The sequence below is a fragment of the Meles meles genome, chromosome 14, assembly GCF_922984935.1.
Source record: "Meles meles chromosome 14, mMelMel3.1 paternal haplotype, whole genome shotgun sequence".
NCBI classification, from domain to species: domain Eukaryota; kingdom Metazoa; phylum Chordata; class Mammalia; order Carnivora; family Mustelidae; genus Meles; species Meles meles.
The window spans coordinates 81,418,190-81,433,568 of record NC_060079.1 but is presented as its reverse complement, the minus strand read 5'-3'; the positions used below and the strand labels follow the sequence as shown (position 1 = coordinate 81,433,568).

Genomic DNA, 15,379 nt, shown 5'->3' with positions numbered 1-15,379 from the left:
GGTGGATTGGGAGCTTAAAGAGTTGTGGGAGGGAGCAGAAGGGGGTGTCAGGTGTGACTCCCAGATTTCACACTCTTGCCTCTTCCTGGAGGGAAGTTGCCAAATTCCATTGTGGACCCGCAGCGATTCAGAGGATAAATAACTAAAACCAAGACATGTCGGAGACCATCTCAAGAGAGACCAAACACGTGAGAGAGAAGGTCAGTGGGAAAGAAAGGTGCTTTGGAAACCAAGATGTTAGCTTCTGTTTTATAGATGACCACTGATGCATGGTGGGAGTGGATGATTCCCCCGCAAGAATGTGTGGAGCAGAGTTTAGAACAGAAGCCTGCGGGGTTCCAGCATTTAGGGGAGCGGCCGAGGAAATAAAAGTGACAAGAGAGCCACAGGTGCAGGGGGGGAGGCCTGGCGGGGAGGGACGAGCTGTAGCCCCAACAGGCGTGGCAGGACGGAGCTCTGTCAATAGCGTTCAAGGCTGCCAGGAGGTCAAATAAGAAAATAATCGACGTCAGCATCTGGGTATACCATCACAGCAGGCCAGCTTGTTCAGAAAGAACAGCGTCCATGGAGTGGCTCCCGGCTGACGCCAAAGAAGGGAAAAAACATGAGATAAGGGAGCTTGGGCAAAGCCAGGCAGGTAGGCATGAGGAGGAGAGGGGAAGGAGAAGCCGAGTTGGCTTTGTATCCTGGGGATAGCTCTGGAGATACAGGGACACATTCTCTGCTCAAATTCTCTGCCTGTTTCCTCTTTGTATGGGGTTTCCTCTTTGGGTCTCTAGTTACAGAAGTTCCATGAAAACGCTCTGCTTTTTGTCATCTGTAGCATCTCATGTGTGTCCACAGACCTCGATAACAGCATCCCGGCCGGCAGACTGGTCCCCTCTCCTGTGCCGATCGAGCCCGGGGCTCTGGTGCGGTGGAGAGCACGGTTTGGGTGGCCTTGGAAATGTAGGACAGTGCCCGGAAGCCAGAGGAGTTCTGAAGTTCAGGGGAACGGACCAAGTGTTGTCACAGCATCCCGAAGTGGGTCATCGACAGACCCTGGAAGACGTTTGCATCTTATTTGGGAAACGGAGCCAAGACATCGCCCTGGAGGACAAGATGTGCTGACCCTGGAGGGTCAAGGAGCTCGGAGCTCGGTGCACTGTCCGTCTTCATGCATGCCGCCGAAGCCTGAGCTCATCGGTGGGCGGGGGTGTGTTTTCCTGTTTCCCTCGTAGAATACATGAGCATTGCTGGACTCGGGGAGCAGTGTGCTTTAACGAGACATGGACACGAATAAAGAAGAAAGCAGACAGTCAGACACAGGAGTGTGGACACCTGTCTTGACTTCCGCCGCCATCCACAAGCGCAACCGCACACCGCGTGCATCGAGGGGCACAGCCAACGATCACGTCCATAACCAACTCTTCACACTCACACACTCAAAGCTCAGGCCACTATTGCCTCAGAGCTGACAGGAAAGCACCTGACAAAACAGATCGACGCACGTTATAAACGTAGGAAGGCTGTCCTTGCTAATGATTGCGGGAATAGGAGAGCAACCTTTTAATAGGCAGATGACAGCCACTTCCGATACCGGACGTTTTCCTTAATGATAAAAAATTGTAACTGCCTGCTTATTTTTTTCAGCAAGCCAACGTGTATTTGCAACATAAACCTGCTGACTCTGAAACAGACGCAGATCTGGGGACAGACGCAGATCTGGGGGAGGAAGGCAGGCGTATTGAACAGGAACGAGAATCTCCATTTCTACTGGAGACATTAATCTTACGTGTTTTTGAAAGGCTCTCCACAGGATTAGCCACATCCAAATGGAATGTCCAGAGCCGAGAGAAGTAATGCGAACCGGACATGGTTTATGCTCACGGCCATTATAAATGTTAACCGTGATCATTCAGGGCCCCGTGCGTAACGTCTAATGAACAAAACGGTGACTATTTTAGGCTCGTCCTTCTACCGCGTAAACCAGTCCTTTGCAGAGCCCGACAGCTTACCATCACTTCCCGTAACAGGGAACCAGACAAAGAAGCCCCCACCACCCGGTCTCCTTCTTGAGATTTTCGGACGTTCTCTTTCAGGCCATGCTTGTCACCTCGTCTGTGGCTCCTGTGTCCCCGTTAGCGGCGTGATGGGCACGATGGGCAGCTGCCACGCTGTTTCTGTGCAGCTTCTGTATAGTCACTAGTCGTTTGCAAGGGGCTCAGCGCGGAGCGCGTGCGGGTGAAGAGGTCGCTTGAGGCGTCCTTCGTGAGCGTGACTATCTGGCAAACATTGCTCTCCAGGCATAAAAGTGTCCGCTTGCCCTCGAGCGGGCGTGTGGGTAGATGTAGTTCAGCCAGGAACTTGTCTCCTTACCCCATCGCCTCGTCTGAGGCCAGCGTGAAACTCCAAACATACTTAAAGGGTTGCTTTATGTTGACACTTGACAGATGTTTTCCACGTTGGGGGGATGGTGGTGGGCTTGTGAAATCCCTAAAATAACGTTAAGTGGATAGAAGCCTTCCATTATAGGAAGTCCATGTTGTTTCATTCCCAAATTATTGCTCAGCATCATAGGATCATTTATACCATTGAGGACACCTAGAGAAGCTATTACCTAATCTCTCTAGAGGAGAAAGCGAGGCCATCATAAGAAAAGACTCCTGACCTCCCTCACCCTACAGAGCTTTTATGAGGAGAAGACAACTGTATTTACTTTCCGTCATGTGCTTTGGTTTGAAAATCCTTTTGTACTTTAAAAGAAATTAATCATCTGATTTCTTTAGCTTTGTGCTACTGAAAACCACCCAACTTTCTCAAATTCCCTTCCCCAAAACATTCTAGAAGGGCAGCGAATAGTTTCTCAGAGCCATTCACTTCCCTTACCATCCTACCAAGAAGCCTCCTCTTAGCGCATTGGCGCGAACTCACTGAACTCAGTACCTCCCAAGACGGCCCATTTTATTCCCATGCATCTCCTCCGGCAAGAACGCTTTCCAGGCAAGAACACCACAGACCTGTCTGCCTTCCCTTTCACACTCAAAAACTGTAGCCTCTGATTTCACACTCAAAAACTCTTGGCCTCAGCACATGGCAGCAGTCCCCTCAAAGTAAAAAATAAAGACCTCCCCTTTCTTTTCTGCCCAGAGCTTTCCCTGATGGCTTTCTTTTCTTTCTTTCTTTTTTTTTTTTTTTAATTTTTTATTTGACAGACAGAGATCACAGTAGGCAGAGAGGCAGGCAGAGAGAGGAAGGAAAGCAGGCTCCCTGCTGAGCAGAGAGCCCGATGTGGGGCTCTGAGATCATGACCCAAGCCAAAGGCAGAGGCTTTAACCCACTGAGCCACCCAGGCACCACCACCCCCCGATGGCTTTCTGACAGATCACATCCCAGCACTCAATTTTAGAAGATGCTTAAGGCTCCAGTGAGGAAACTTCCATCGCATTTCGAAAGTCTCGGAGTTCATCGAAACCTGGCCAGACAGGTGGTTATAGTCCCGTGGGAAGTCCAGAGTCCTGAGCACTTCCGTCCATAGCTACTAGCTGATATTTATAAAAAACACTCTCGCTACTTACTAGACCTTAATGCGAAAAATCTGCAAAGGAAATACAGTGGCAGTAGCATTTAAGGAACTGTTTTAAGGGGAAAAAATGGATCCATTCCAGTTGGGTGATGCAAAGAGAATGTGTGTATTTCCCTGCAGACTCCAGTATGCAATACCCCACTGTCTATGAGAGGGGACAGGGTCGTGCCCAAGGTGGGGTCTATCGGGGCCAGGATGGGACTTTCTCTTCAGAAACCACTTGATTCTGAAAAAGGGAGCAAAACCAAAGTAGGAGGCAGAATGGAGAGCACATTCTGGCCCATAAAAATACCTGCAACTGTCTGGAATCACACTGGCACATTCCCTAAGAGCAACGAGGGAACTCTTCATCTTATAACCCAGAAGTACGCAGAATGTCGGAGTTCCTTATATTGGAGGTTTACTGTAAGCGGTGTGTACATAGTCCACTTCCCCTAGTGCCGAAAAAAGGAAATTAGAACGAGGAATCACAAGATAGAGACTGCCATGCCTAGATCAGGGCTCGGTTTGTATCACAGACGTCCTCTATCAGATGATACATTGTGTCGGATCGCACAAGTATCAATGGCATTTTGAGAAAGTGCAACTACCGCAAGCTTGGTTGGAAAACCATTCACTCTTCTTTCTTCCGAACTCATCCCCACAGCCTCTTTCTGACAGCAGGTGGTACTTGCCCACTTGCCACCTCTGTCCCCGTGGCCCACATGCACACACCTGAATGCGTTGTTTCCACACTGAATTTAAGAAATCGGGGGTTCCCTCAGCTATTGTGGTATTGTTTTTCTAATGTACGCATTTATGAGAAGACCAGTTCAAAAGACCTATGGGATTGTAAATTATTCGTATGTTTTCCTCTCAAATTTTAAGGAATTATAAATCCTTATAAATAAAGTACTGATGGGGGTGCCTGGTGGCTCCGTTGCTTGGGCATCCGAGTCTCGATCGTGGCTCAGGTCTTGATCTCAGGGTCGTGAGTTCAGCCACACACACACACACACACACACATACACACACACACCGTTGAGAGCGTGCAGCCCACTTAAAATAAATAAATATATAATAAATAAATAAATAAGAGACAACAGCAGATAAATACTCAGCTGTCTAGACTTACATCTGAATTCCACCTGTGTCCATTTTACTGCCATGGAGGCACCTTTGATCAAAGAATAGTTTCACTTTGATCAAACTGATGCGAAGTTATGAATAAAATTTCAACACCAAACAGACATCGGCCAGGCGCTCACCGTTTGGTGCTGATGTCAGATCCATTCCTCCAACTCCTTGTGATTTTACAAGTTCTTCTTAAAAAACATTTTCAGATTAAACATAGCATAATTTTGAAGACATAGGATCTGGAGTCCAATAGAAAGTGGGTTTGAATTCTGGATTTTTAATTTACTTCCATTACTAATTATCATTTGTATGCAAAGCAGGACTTACAGTTACCTCCTAGGTGTGTCCTGAGAATTTACCTGGGGGACGAGCCGGAACTGTGCTAGGACAAAGTTGACAAACACTAGGTACTGTTCTTTCCCTGGTTGGCAAGGGTTCCTGAGCTCTTAGCGGACATTTAACTGTAAACCATCACGTTTCTAGGTAAGACAGAGTTGACGAAATCTTCCCCAAATATCTTTAAACCCAGAAACAGACGGACAGCAGCCCTTGGTGCCTAGGATCTGGGGACTACCCGGATCACAGTGATCTGAACTGTAGATGGATGCTTTCCTCTTTGTTTTCTTTGGATTCAAGTGCAGTTTGTTTCCTTATAATAGAAAACGATCCTTTCTTCGATTATTTTTTTTCCTAAATAGCTCTCAAAAACAGAGATAAATGGAGTCATATCGTTCCACACTTTGTCAGAGTAACTAAATATTAACACGCATTCACGTGCATCGGGCAGTATCTCTAAGGTCCAGGGTGGGGTTTTGATGAAGTTTCCTTCCCGCCCTCCGAAACACACCAACACATGTTAGGTCTGACCGAGTTTGGGTGCTTCCAGACTTTGGGGCGATGAGGGTTTCAGTGCACTCGTGAGTCACCAATGTAATGCCCACTGCTCCTCTCTCTGTGCGCTGGAGCCCAAGCCCTTGCTGATGGGGCTGGTCTGCACCACCCGCTGGCTCTGGTGGCAGGGGGCTCAGCGCCATCTAGTGTCCACTGGCAGCATAGCTAGACCGACTTCCTGCTCAGAACACACTCCCCTTGCACACTGCAGTCCATGACCGCAAGGGACCACACATTTGATTATGGTGTTTTGTTTTGTTTTGTTTTGTTTTGTTTTGTTTTGTTTTGTTTTGTTTTTTACTTTCTGTCTCACTGGGTGTTGAAACTCCAGGTTCTGATGAACTCCGTTGTTTTTCAAAGGAGCAACATCAACTCAAATGCCGTGTCCCCTTTCCCATTCCCTCAAGGCTCCTTCCAGCCGTGTTCTGCTCTGCGGCAGACATCTGTCGCTCCGTTGTCTGCACTTGCAGCTGGCGCTGTGTAAAGGAGCCTTCTGGAAAGGAGAGGTTCCTGAGGATCCACTTGGCACCACAGCATGCTTCTCGTAGTACAGCATGTCCTGTGTTAGAGACAGAACTCTCGTCATCCCTCCCGATTTTTGATTCTTCTCTTTTTTCAGATTGTCTACAAAGCCTGGCTGTGTTCCCAGTACTTTGAAGTCGCTCAGTTTAACTGCAGAAAGACAATTCCTTGCAAGCAATACTGTTTGGAGGTTCAGACGAGGTGTCCGTTTATTCTACCCGACAACGATGAAGTCATCTACGGGGGACTCTCCAGCTTCATCTGTACAGGTACAGTGGGTGGTGGGGTCTGGCCCACAGCCTGTCCCGCTGCTCTGCTTTCCTGGGGGACGCTGGTTGGCTTTGTTGTTTCCTTCTACGGATCGGTGGAACCTTGAAGATACGCCTGGTAGTTTTCCATGCTTTCCTCAGAACTTGGTGTGGAGAGATCACGTTATCTACAGAGTGCCCGTGACCCACAACATTAGCTTTGCAAAAGGATGATTCTGGGGAAAAATGTTAGCCATCATGAGGGATGTTTGAATCTGACTTACAGTAGTCGGATGCTGTGTACATCGTGGCATTACGTAAGAACAGAGGACGTGACAAGGCCAGTTAAATTATGCTGCTTCTTCACATGGGGCTGTTTTTCTGAGAAGTTTCGTGTTACTTCACCTTAAATAAGTGTCAAGAGTGTAAAGAACTGTCTACGTAAGTTATTTGTTTATGTGTGCGTGTGCATGTGTGTGTTAGAGATGCACAACAACGGCTACATACAGTTTTATCTTATAGTCCCCATAAAAATGTTTGCTTCTTTCAGCAAATGACTCAGACTGGGCCGAACACCAGGATCAGCATTCAAGTTCTGGATATTCACAAGCATTACATAATTTAGACACAGAATAAAATGTAAAGAATAAGAGTAATTTTTAAAAGATTTTATTTATTTATTTGACAGAGAGAGAGATCACAAATAGGCAAGAGACAGGCAGGGGAGGGGGAAACAGGCTTCCTGCTGAGCAGGGAGCCCGAAGTGGGACTTGATCCCAGTGCCCTGAGATCATGACCCGAGCTGAAGGCAGAGGCTTAACCCACTGAGCCACCCAGGCACCCCAAGAGTAATTTTTTTTTTTTTTTACTAAATGGTGAGTAGACAAGTGAGAACAAGACCCTTTGCCACGGTGACATGATAATCAGAGTCGTTGTATCCCAGTACAAAAAGTGCTGGGTGGTCCTTCCCATTAGATGGCTTCAGTTGCAGCAGGGCTAATTTTCAGATTTTAAGGATAAAATGCTACCATACGTATCGAGAAACATGAAAGAGTCCTTCATGCATTAAACTTTGTGAAACCCCCTAAAAGGGTGCCACATTGAGATGTTCAACATGAGAGTGTATCAAATTAGTTCTATATCCTGTATTCATACACCTCTCCACCAGCCATACTGTCTAAGTCTACGTGATAAGACTTAGAGTCAATAGACGGTTAACCACATTTCTCCCTTAAGAATCTGCCTTAAGAACTGACTCTTTCCTGTGTTGCCCAGTCTTGTGGGAAGAAGATCTAAGTGAAGTCTAAAGACATGGGCTTTTGTCCTATTTCCATTAAATACTTTCTCTCTGAGCCATCAGACAGCTTATCATTAGTAAATTAGTAAGAGCAAATACCTCCCAGGTGTGTTTTCTATGCAGATTATGGATAAGAGAAAAGCATGAGATACATCATCAAATGGCAAGAGTCATTGTACATAAGAAAGTGATTTGTAGAATGTAAATGGATTTACCAACCATTTTTTGTTATTCATTGAGACCACCTTCTAGCTCCTCTCTGATGGGAAGACATGCGAGAGTGAGAGAGAGAAGAGGGAAAGAGAGAGAACATGAAAGGGGAAAGAGGAAGGAAAGGAAGAAGGAGAGAAGGAAGGAAATAAATTAGTATAACCTCCTTTAAATTTGAGCTGAAATTCATCAGACACAGTCTGTTAATTTCCTTGACATTCGCAAAAATCTTTCCATAAATGGTCATTAAGATAAGATCCTCTGCTCGACATTGCAGTCCAGCAGGTGTCCATGATTTTGACCTCAGAGAAACTTGTGGCATTTCATGTAAATGTTGAGCGTTTGTTCATTCACAGGGAACTAGATTTTTTCCTAGAGAAAGTCAGGAGCTTTCACCAAGTTCTCAAAGTTGACAACAATCTCAAAACCTCAAATGAAGGACTGGATTGTTGAGGTTTTGAGGTTGTTGTCTACTTTGTTTGAATATTCATTCTTCTTCCTTGTACACTTTCGAGGTCATCAGAAAGCTAAAGATGGATTATAATCTCTTTCTGCAAAACATGGGCAGAAGGTCCACCATATATATGTGTGTGTATATATATATATTTTTTTTTTAATTGAGGTATCGTTGACCCACAATGTTACATTGGTTTCAGGTGGACAGCATAGTGATTCAACAAGTTTTATACATTAGGCTCTGCTCACCACAAAGTAGCTGTCACTCATCACCACGTATCACTATTACAATGTCATTGACTCTATTCTTGTGCCTTGTTCCTGTGACTTACTCATTTTGTAACTGAAGGTCTGTACTTCCCACTCTCCTTCACCCATTTTGTTCATCCCCCCACACCCTTCCCCTCTAGCAGTTTATTCTCTGTGTTTATGGGTCAGTTTTTGCTTTTGTTTGTTCATCTGGTTGGTTGGTTGGTTTTTTAGATCCCAAATGTAAGTGAAATCATATGGTATTTGTCTTCCCCTTCATCATCTTAATTGTCTTTGAGTTTTGGAAATTCAGCTTTTTCGTAGCCATGGCTTCATCATCACAGGAAAGAGACAGGAAAAGGGAGTTGTTTCACTGGGCCCAGAGAAAATGCCATGGAGCCTAGAAGATTTTGGGGAGAATCCCATCACTCAGTCCCCAGAACCTACCTCTTCATTCACCACTCTCCGTTGGGCTCTCCTTCCTTTCACTACTCAGCTTCTCAAAAAATTTATTCTGAAGGCATTTTACTGAGGCGCTACAAAAAATTTTTTTTGACAGAAAAGGTACTAATCTTCAGATTGAGCTTCTTTTCTAAGGTGTGACCAGGCCTTCTTAAAGAATTCTTCTCTCTCTTGGTAACTAGCAACCACAATGTCTCCCTCAGATGTCCTTTGAATTTTGCTGCTGGACCTGGACGAGAGAGATGTTTCTATTGATGCCAGTCACTTGCTGGCTTGTCACTACTGATGATGGTTCCAAACATGACGCCCCAAGAATAGCATCCTTCTGGGAGGAAGTTAGCCCAGAGCACAACTCCCGGGAATCACGGGTCAAACCTAGGGACCCAAGGGGCTTGTCACACTTTTAGAAGAACTAGGTAGACTTTTATAGGTATATCATTTATTCTCGAACATTGTCACAGTTTTTGGTGGCTCATCTCTTACAGATAGACATGAAGATCCAAACAAGTCACCTTTTTGTGACTTGTGAGTTTTGTGATGGAGTGCATATGAATCATGCCAGGTCCTTTATGCATTTTGAATGAAATATCCTTGGTACTCAGGCAGAATTGGACTAAATATAGTAGAGAAATAGAATTTTTTTTCTAGTTTCCCACCTGGCTGCAGATGCCCTAAGGCCCCCTGGGACGGCAACTCTGCTATCCTGCAGCAAGTCCGCATGTTCCCAAATGGTCATAGACCTGTAGAACGTCTTCCTTATTGAAACAGAGCTAAACACAGTTCTGGGAAAAGAAATTAACCAATAGGTTGGTCTTAATCTTGCCTTCAGTAATTCCACCTTTTTGTTTTAATTTTTTCCCATTCTATATACTGAAAAATATATAATCATTAGTCATCAAGAGTTGAATGAATAGGGGCACTGCCCTTAAAATTCCACGTATTGAAATATGGAGGTTTCCCACTATTGGAAGTACATCCGACTCACAGATTCCAGAAGAATACATCTCCCCTCTTGAATCAACCTCAAAAAAGAATTCAATAAGCACTTTCCAACAGATGGCTCATTGCCAGATGCTGTCTGAGGGAGACTCAATTTTGTTCAAGGTTCCTCTCCATGGTAACGAACCAGTAGTGTGTGATGCCTTTTCCACAGAATCCTCTGCATCCAGTCTTTTGGGGATGTAGGATTATGGGACATTCGGTTCTTCCTCTCATAGACGCTTTTTTACCTATAGACTGACACTCAGGATTCCTGTCATCTGCCCCAAAAGGGCATCTCAGCCCTTGGGTTCAGCTTTGGTAACAGTTGTGAGATTCAGTGTTTAGCACATCATCGTTTGTGATGTTTACGCGACTTACCCATCTCCTATATTTGAATTCAAAATGTTTTTTATCTTGATCACCTGCTACTTCGTCTGTGTATGACCCTGGGTAAGCCCGTCGCTTTTGAAAAAAACCCGAAATATCTGAGAATGCCTATCTACCACGGCTCATTGTCTTTGAAGATTTTGCAGAAGGTCATGGCCAAATGTTCTAACCAGAAAGGTAGATGGCAAGAAAGTACCTGCGTATATGTAAAATTTTGATTCTGTCTTAGGAGATAAAGGAAAGACACTTTGAGCTTGCTCTTGTTTTTTGTTGGTTTTTTTTTTTTTCTTTTAAAGAATAGAACAGACACGTTACTGAAGGAGTATTTGAAAAATTAATTGGGGAGAAATTCTGACGCGCTGTCGGGGTGAAAGCTGTCTTTTAATGTCAGGCATTACCGAGCTCAAACTTTCCAAGGTGGGTTCTGTTCTCGAGCTCCTTTCACATACTACACAGCTATTTTAGAAACTCCGTGTCTTCGTCTTCACAGTGCAGGGGTGGAGTCGCTCGCAGACTCCGGATGTCAACCCGTCACCGTCACCGGGCAATGAGGCGGGTTTCCCCCTCCGCCCTCCCTCCCTCCTTCTAGCATCCCCGGGAGAAGTCCCTGGGCGCTCACCCGCAGCAGCGAACCAACGCGGGCAAACAGAGGTAGCAGAGGACCCCAGGCTGTGGGTGCTGTGGTAACAAGCGTTATGAAAATTACCGTCTGAAGGAGAGATAAGATTGAGTCCGCGGGATTTGCAGCCCCATTCTTCATAATTATTCATAAATTATTGGAAGAAAGAAAGTAAAGTTGGTCTGCTGGGGGTTCCTGACCATGGAGATAAAACGTATTTTGAGAAATCTCTGTAAATTCTGCATTTCGTGTTTTGGGGCTGGGACAAGAATAAGGTTATGTTTCTGTCCCCGGGGGAGCGCAGTGGGCGGCTGTTGCTGGGGACGGTGACGGTGATGGGGCTGATTAGACGCGATGGGGGGCGCGCGCCTCCTGGTGGCACGACTGCACCACTGCAGCCGGCGGGGGTCGCCCGCAGGCGAGAGGAGGCGTCCGTCCTCCTGAGAAAAAGGGGGGGGGATCCTTTGATGTACATATCGTTCAGATTAGAGAAGATTTTTTTAACGTCTTATGTCTCATAATTCACGTGAGAGCATTCACAACTGGGAAAGATTATTTCCAAAATCCAGTTCTGACACGACTGGGAGCTGATAAGTTTGTTTGTTTTTTTAATAACATAAAAGATTTTCTCATTAAAAAAGTATGTGAGTGGAAAAACCAGCTGCCCGTAGGTTTTAATTTGTACACCGACGCTATCTTCAATTTCCGTATTTTCCCAAGTGCGTGACTATGTTTCACTGTTTCCTAGAATGCGGTGCAGGCTGAGAACACAGTGACCAAATGACACTTTTGTTCCAGGGCCACTTATAGTCACAGACCTTCTAATCAATATATAAAAAATGGGGTCAAAAGAGAAATTTGAGGGAGATGGCATGACTAGAGTAAAATAAGGAAATACGAAACTGGGTTATTAAAAAAAAAGGAGTAGAATGTAGTAACTTTGTGTGCTGGGGACGTCTTCTTCCATTAAAACCTGGTACTTTTTGAGGTTTATTCAAATTCACATATTCTGATCTGAGTTCAGGTCTTCATCCTTAAGGCTGTCTTCTCCAATGCCACTCTGACATATTCCCAACAGCTCAAGCTTGCCTCGAACAAAGGGATAACGCAGGAAGCAGGCACTGAACAGCAGCTAGGATGTCTAGGTTCTGCCCGTAACTTGAATTTTGGGAAGTCACAGCCTCTAGAAGGTTCCCATGTCTTCATCTCTCCGAGAGGCTGACAGAATCCGGAGTTTAATGGAGACCGTCTCTGGTCTATACGGTCCTCCCGGAAAGTGCCATCACTCCAGAGCAAAAGAAAGACCACATGTTCCTTCACGTCGGGGCAGAAGGACACCTGCCTCCTGAGTGATTCCAGGGGAGCTGTGGGTAAACTCAGCTGGTTTCAGCCTTGCTGAAAGCGGGGAGCACACCCGTCACAAGCCCGCTCCCTGAGACCAACTCGGGGAATTCCAACAGAGCTCAAGGAGTGCTCCCCTGCCCCATCTCTACGCCTCGCCTGGAGGAAGAGAACTGAAAGGGGTCAGACCCGGGAATGTTGAGGAAACCAGGTGTGGAACCAGCCTGCAGAAGCATGCAGCCTGGATCGCAGCGGGCTCAGAGCTTGCTGCTCCAAAGAGCCAACAAGGGCCACACCTGTGGCCATTTCCTGACCTGGCATCGGGCAGGTGAGCCCTGCAGGTGGACTGAGCAGGAAGCTGGCCTCCTTGAGGCCACTTCCCAGGGAGGCTGCAAAGGACATCAGCCAACAGTCGCCCGTTAACCTACAGCCCAAGTGACCCCTCCTGTGTCTGACGGCAACGTCTAGTCCTCTCCGAAGCTCCCAGGATGGAGAATCAACGCTTGCTTAAGCCAGAACTGTTGAATTCAACCCTAACGGAGGGGCAGTGCCGGCCACGGGGACGGCGAGTTGGTCAGTATGGACTTTAGTTGAATCAAACTGTCCGAGATTCTCTCTACAGCACGCAGGGGGATGAAATATACATCCTCAGCCGGTTTCCTGGACCTGTGTGTGGCTGGTGAGACGCAGAAGTGCTTACAGCCGGCACGGGGGTCGGGAAGGAGGTAAGGCGAGGGAAGAACACGAATTCAGAAATTTCAGTTAGGAAGTGTCGGGCAAGGAAGCATCTCCCAGAACAAGTGAAGTCTTACTTAATGATGATGTGTGCCTGCTTTGTCTGGATTCGACATCTCTGTGAGGCCCCTGTGTCCTCCTCGGAGCTGGTCGAGACACCGAGCTGCTTTAGACATTGTAGTTTGCTCACAGGGTCATGGAATCCGTCCATTTCAGAGCTCGGCCTGAATTACAGAGCTCGCCCATTTGATGTTCGCTTTACAGACGATTGTACAGAGCTCCCCAACACACACACACACACACAGATAACGTTGTTATTCCAGAAAGAAGACTGGACCCACATTCCCTGGCTGTTAGTTCAGTGTTTGTATTACAGCACCACAGGAAATGAGCCATCACTCCATCCTGAGATTAGCCTGTAAGCAGTTGCTTCCTTCCCGCACAACCTCTGGGGAACGCGGATCCCTGGGTGAGAGGGAGGACTGACCCCAGCTCACAGCCTGTGTAACAGGTCTTCAGCTGTTCAACACCACGCCAAAAGTGAGCATTGCTCGTTTTCTTTGCCCGGCCCATTGTTTTCCGATCGAAGGAAAGAGAACTGCCAAGCTCTGTTTTCTGGAAAATGCACTGAGATGGCAAACTTTTTCAGATCAGTTAGCAAGGATCGTAGGTGGCGTACGCACAGACCTGCACAGGTGTTAGTGCAAAAGGTTGTGAGAAAAGCCCGAGGTCCCTAAAATGTTCCGGTAAATACCGTCCATCTAAATGACCTTCTTCTACTTTGTGTTTGTTTCTAAGTGTATGTTTGTGTCATGTAAGGAAATAATACATTAGATAAACTTTAAAAACGAAAATGAACCAATTTTTCTCGGTTTTGAACTCCTGTGCGCGTTTTGTTTCTTTGTTTTTTTTTTGTTTTTGTTTTTTTTTTTTTTAAGGCTTGTCTTGAAATTACCAGAGGAGATGGTGATTGTTAAGCACAATTTCTAGTTTATCAGGTAATCACAATGTCTACGCTTTAGAAAAAGAATATTAGAACATACCTTCAATGTGCAGTTTCTTCAAATTAGTATAATTTAGAAACTCAGTCTTTATACTCATGATGCAGTCATTGTCTGAAACAAGTCATAAATTTTCTTTGAAAATAATTTTCACAGGGTCACCTGGGTGGCTCCGACTATAAGGATCTGCCTTCGTCTCAGGTCATGATACCAGGCTCCTGGAATCGAGCCCCCAGTCGGGCTCCCTGCTCCGTGGGGAGTCTGTTTTTCTTTCTCTCTCTACTCCACCCACCCCAACTCATGCTCTCTCTCTCTCCCAAATAATAAAACATTTGAAAAGAAAATTATTTTCCCTCTAGAGTATTCTCTTTAGGCCTCAGGAGATTTATCTGGAAGTGTAAGTGTATACACAAGCAAACACACACAGACATGTAGTCATATATATATAATTAACTCGTATATACAAGTCACATATACTATCTAAATATGCATATAACTAAAAGAGCTAAATTTCACAAGTAATGCAGGTAATTGTGGAAGGAAATATGGTTAAAAATTGACAATCGGTTTTTAAACGTGACTTTAAAATTAACTTTAAAGCCAATTCCAAGAACAGGAGTGAGTCCAGTGTAGGAAAGACCACACGGATGGAGTTAATGTTTAACCTCCCCAAAGGAACGCTTGGAAATACAGAGCCCAGTTGAGGATAAAACTTCTAGGCTGCTATTTAACAACAGTTTTATTGCCTTTATTACCCTATTGGTTGCACTACCTTCAGTCCCAAATGTGCCATATTGTCTCTTTATTTACCGGCTGATGCTGCCCAAAGTCAAGCAGAGAGTCTGAAAACACTAAGTTCACCATGACACTCCTTCCCTCTAGTGGGCATCAGGTTCGGGGTCGCCTTCGTGAGCATTCCCTCCTTACTGAACATTCCATTATCGGGGGGGAAAACAGCTTTGTTGGGTTGTCTTGGGACACTGGCTATGATTCAATCTTTCTTTGTGTATGTGGGCTTGGAAAGCCCCAGAAAGTCCAGCATCTTCCTCCACCTTTGGGGACAAACATGGCAAGGGAAATTAAAATAATTCCAACCACAAGAGAAATAATTGTCCTGAGATAGGATCTCTTGCTTCCTGCCTCACGAATTCTTACAGAGATCATTTAAAAATGTGAAGTCCCAGGCGCCTGGGTGGCTCAGTCCTTAAGCATCTGCCTTCGTCTTGGGTCATGATCCCAGGGTCCTGGGATTGAGCCTGGCATCAGGCTCCCTGCTCAAAGGAAGGCCTGCTTCTCCCT

General features: G+C 45.7%; 1 protein-coding gene across 2 annotated transcripts in view; it reads left to right on the top strand.

The window, feature by feature from the left end:
• NALF1 (NALCN channel auxiliary factor 1) overlaps positions 1-15,379 on the top strand; it is a 622,908-nt gene that overhangs the window by 582,166 nt on the left and 25,363 nt on the right. For both annotated transcript variants that reach the window (XM_045978181.1, XM_045978182.1), the window contains exon 2: positions 6,192-6,363. In XM_045978181.1, coding sequence (XP_045834137.1) covers positions 6,192-6,363 — 172 coding nt within the window. The remainder of the gene's footprint in view (positions 1-6,191; positions 6,364-15,379) is intronic.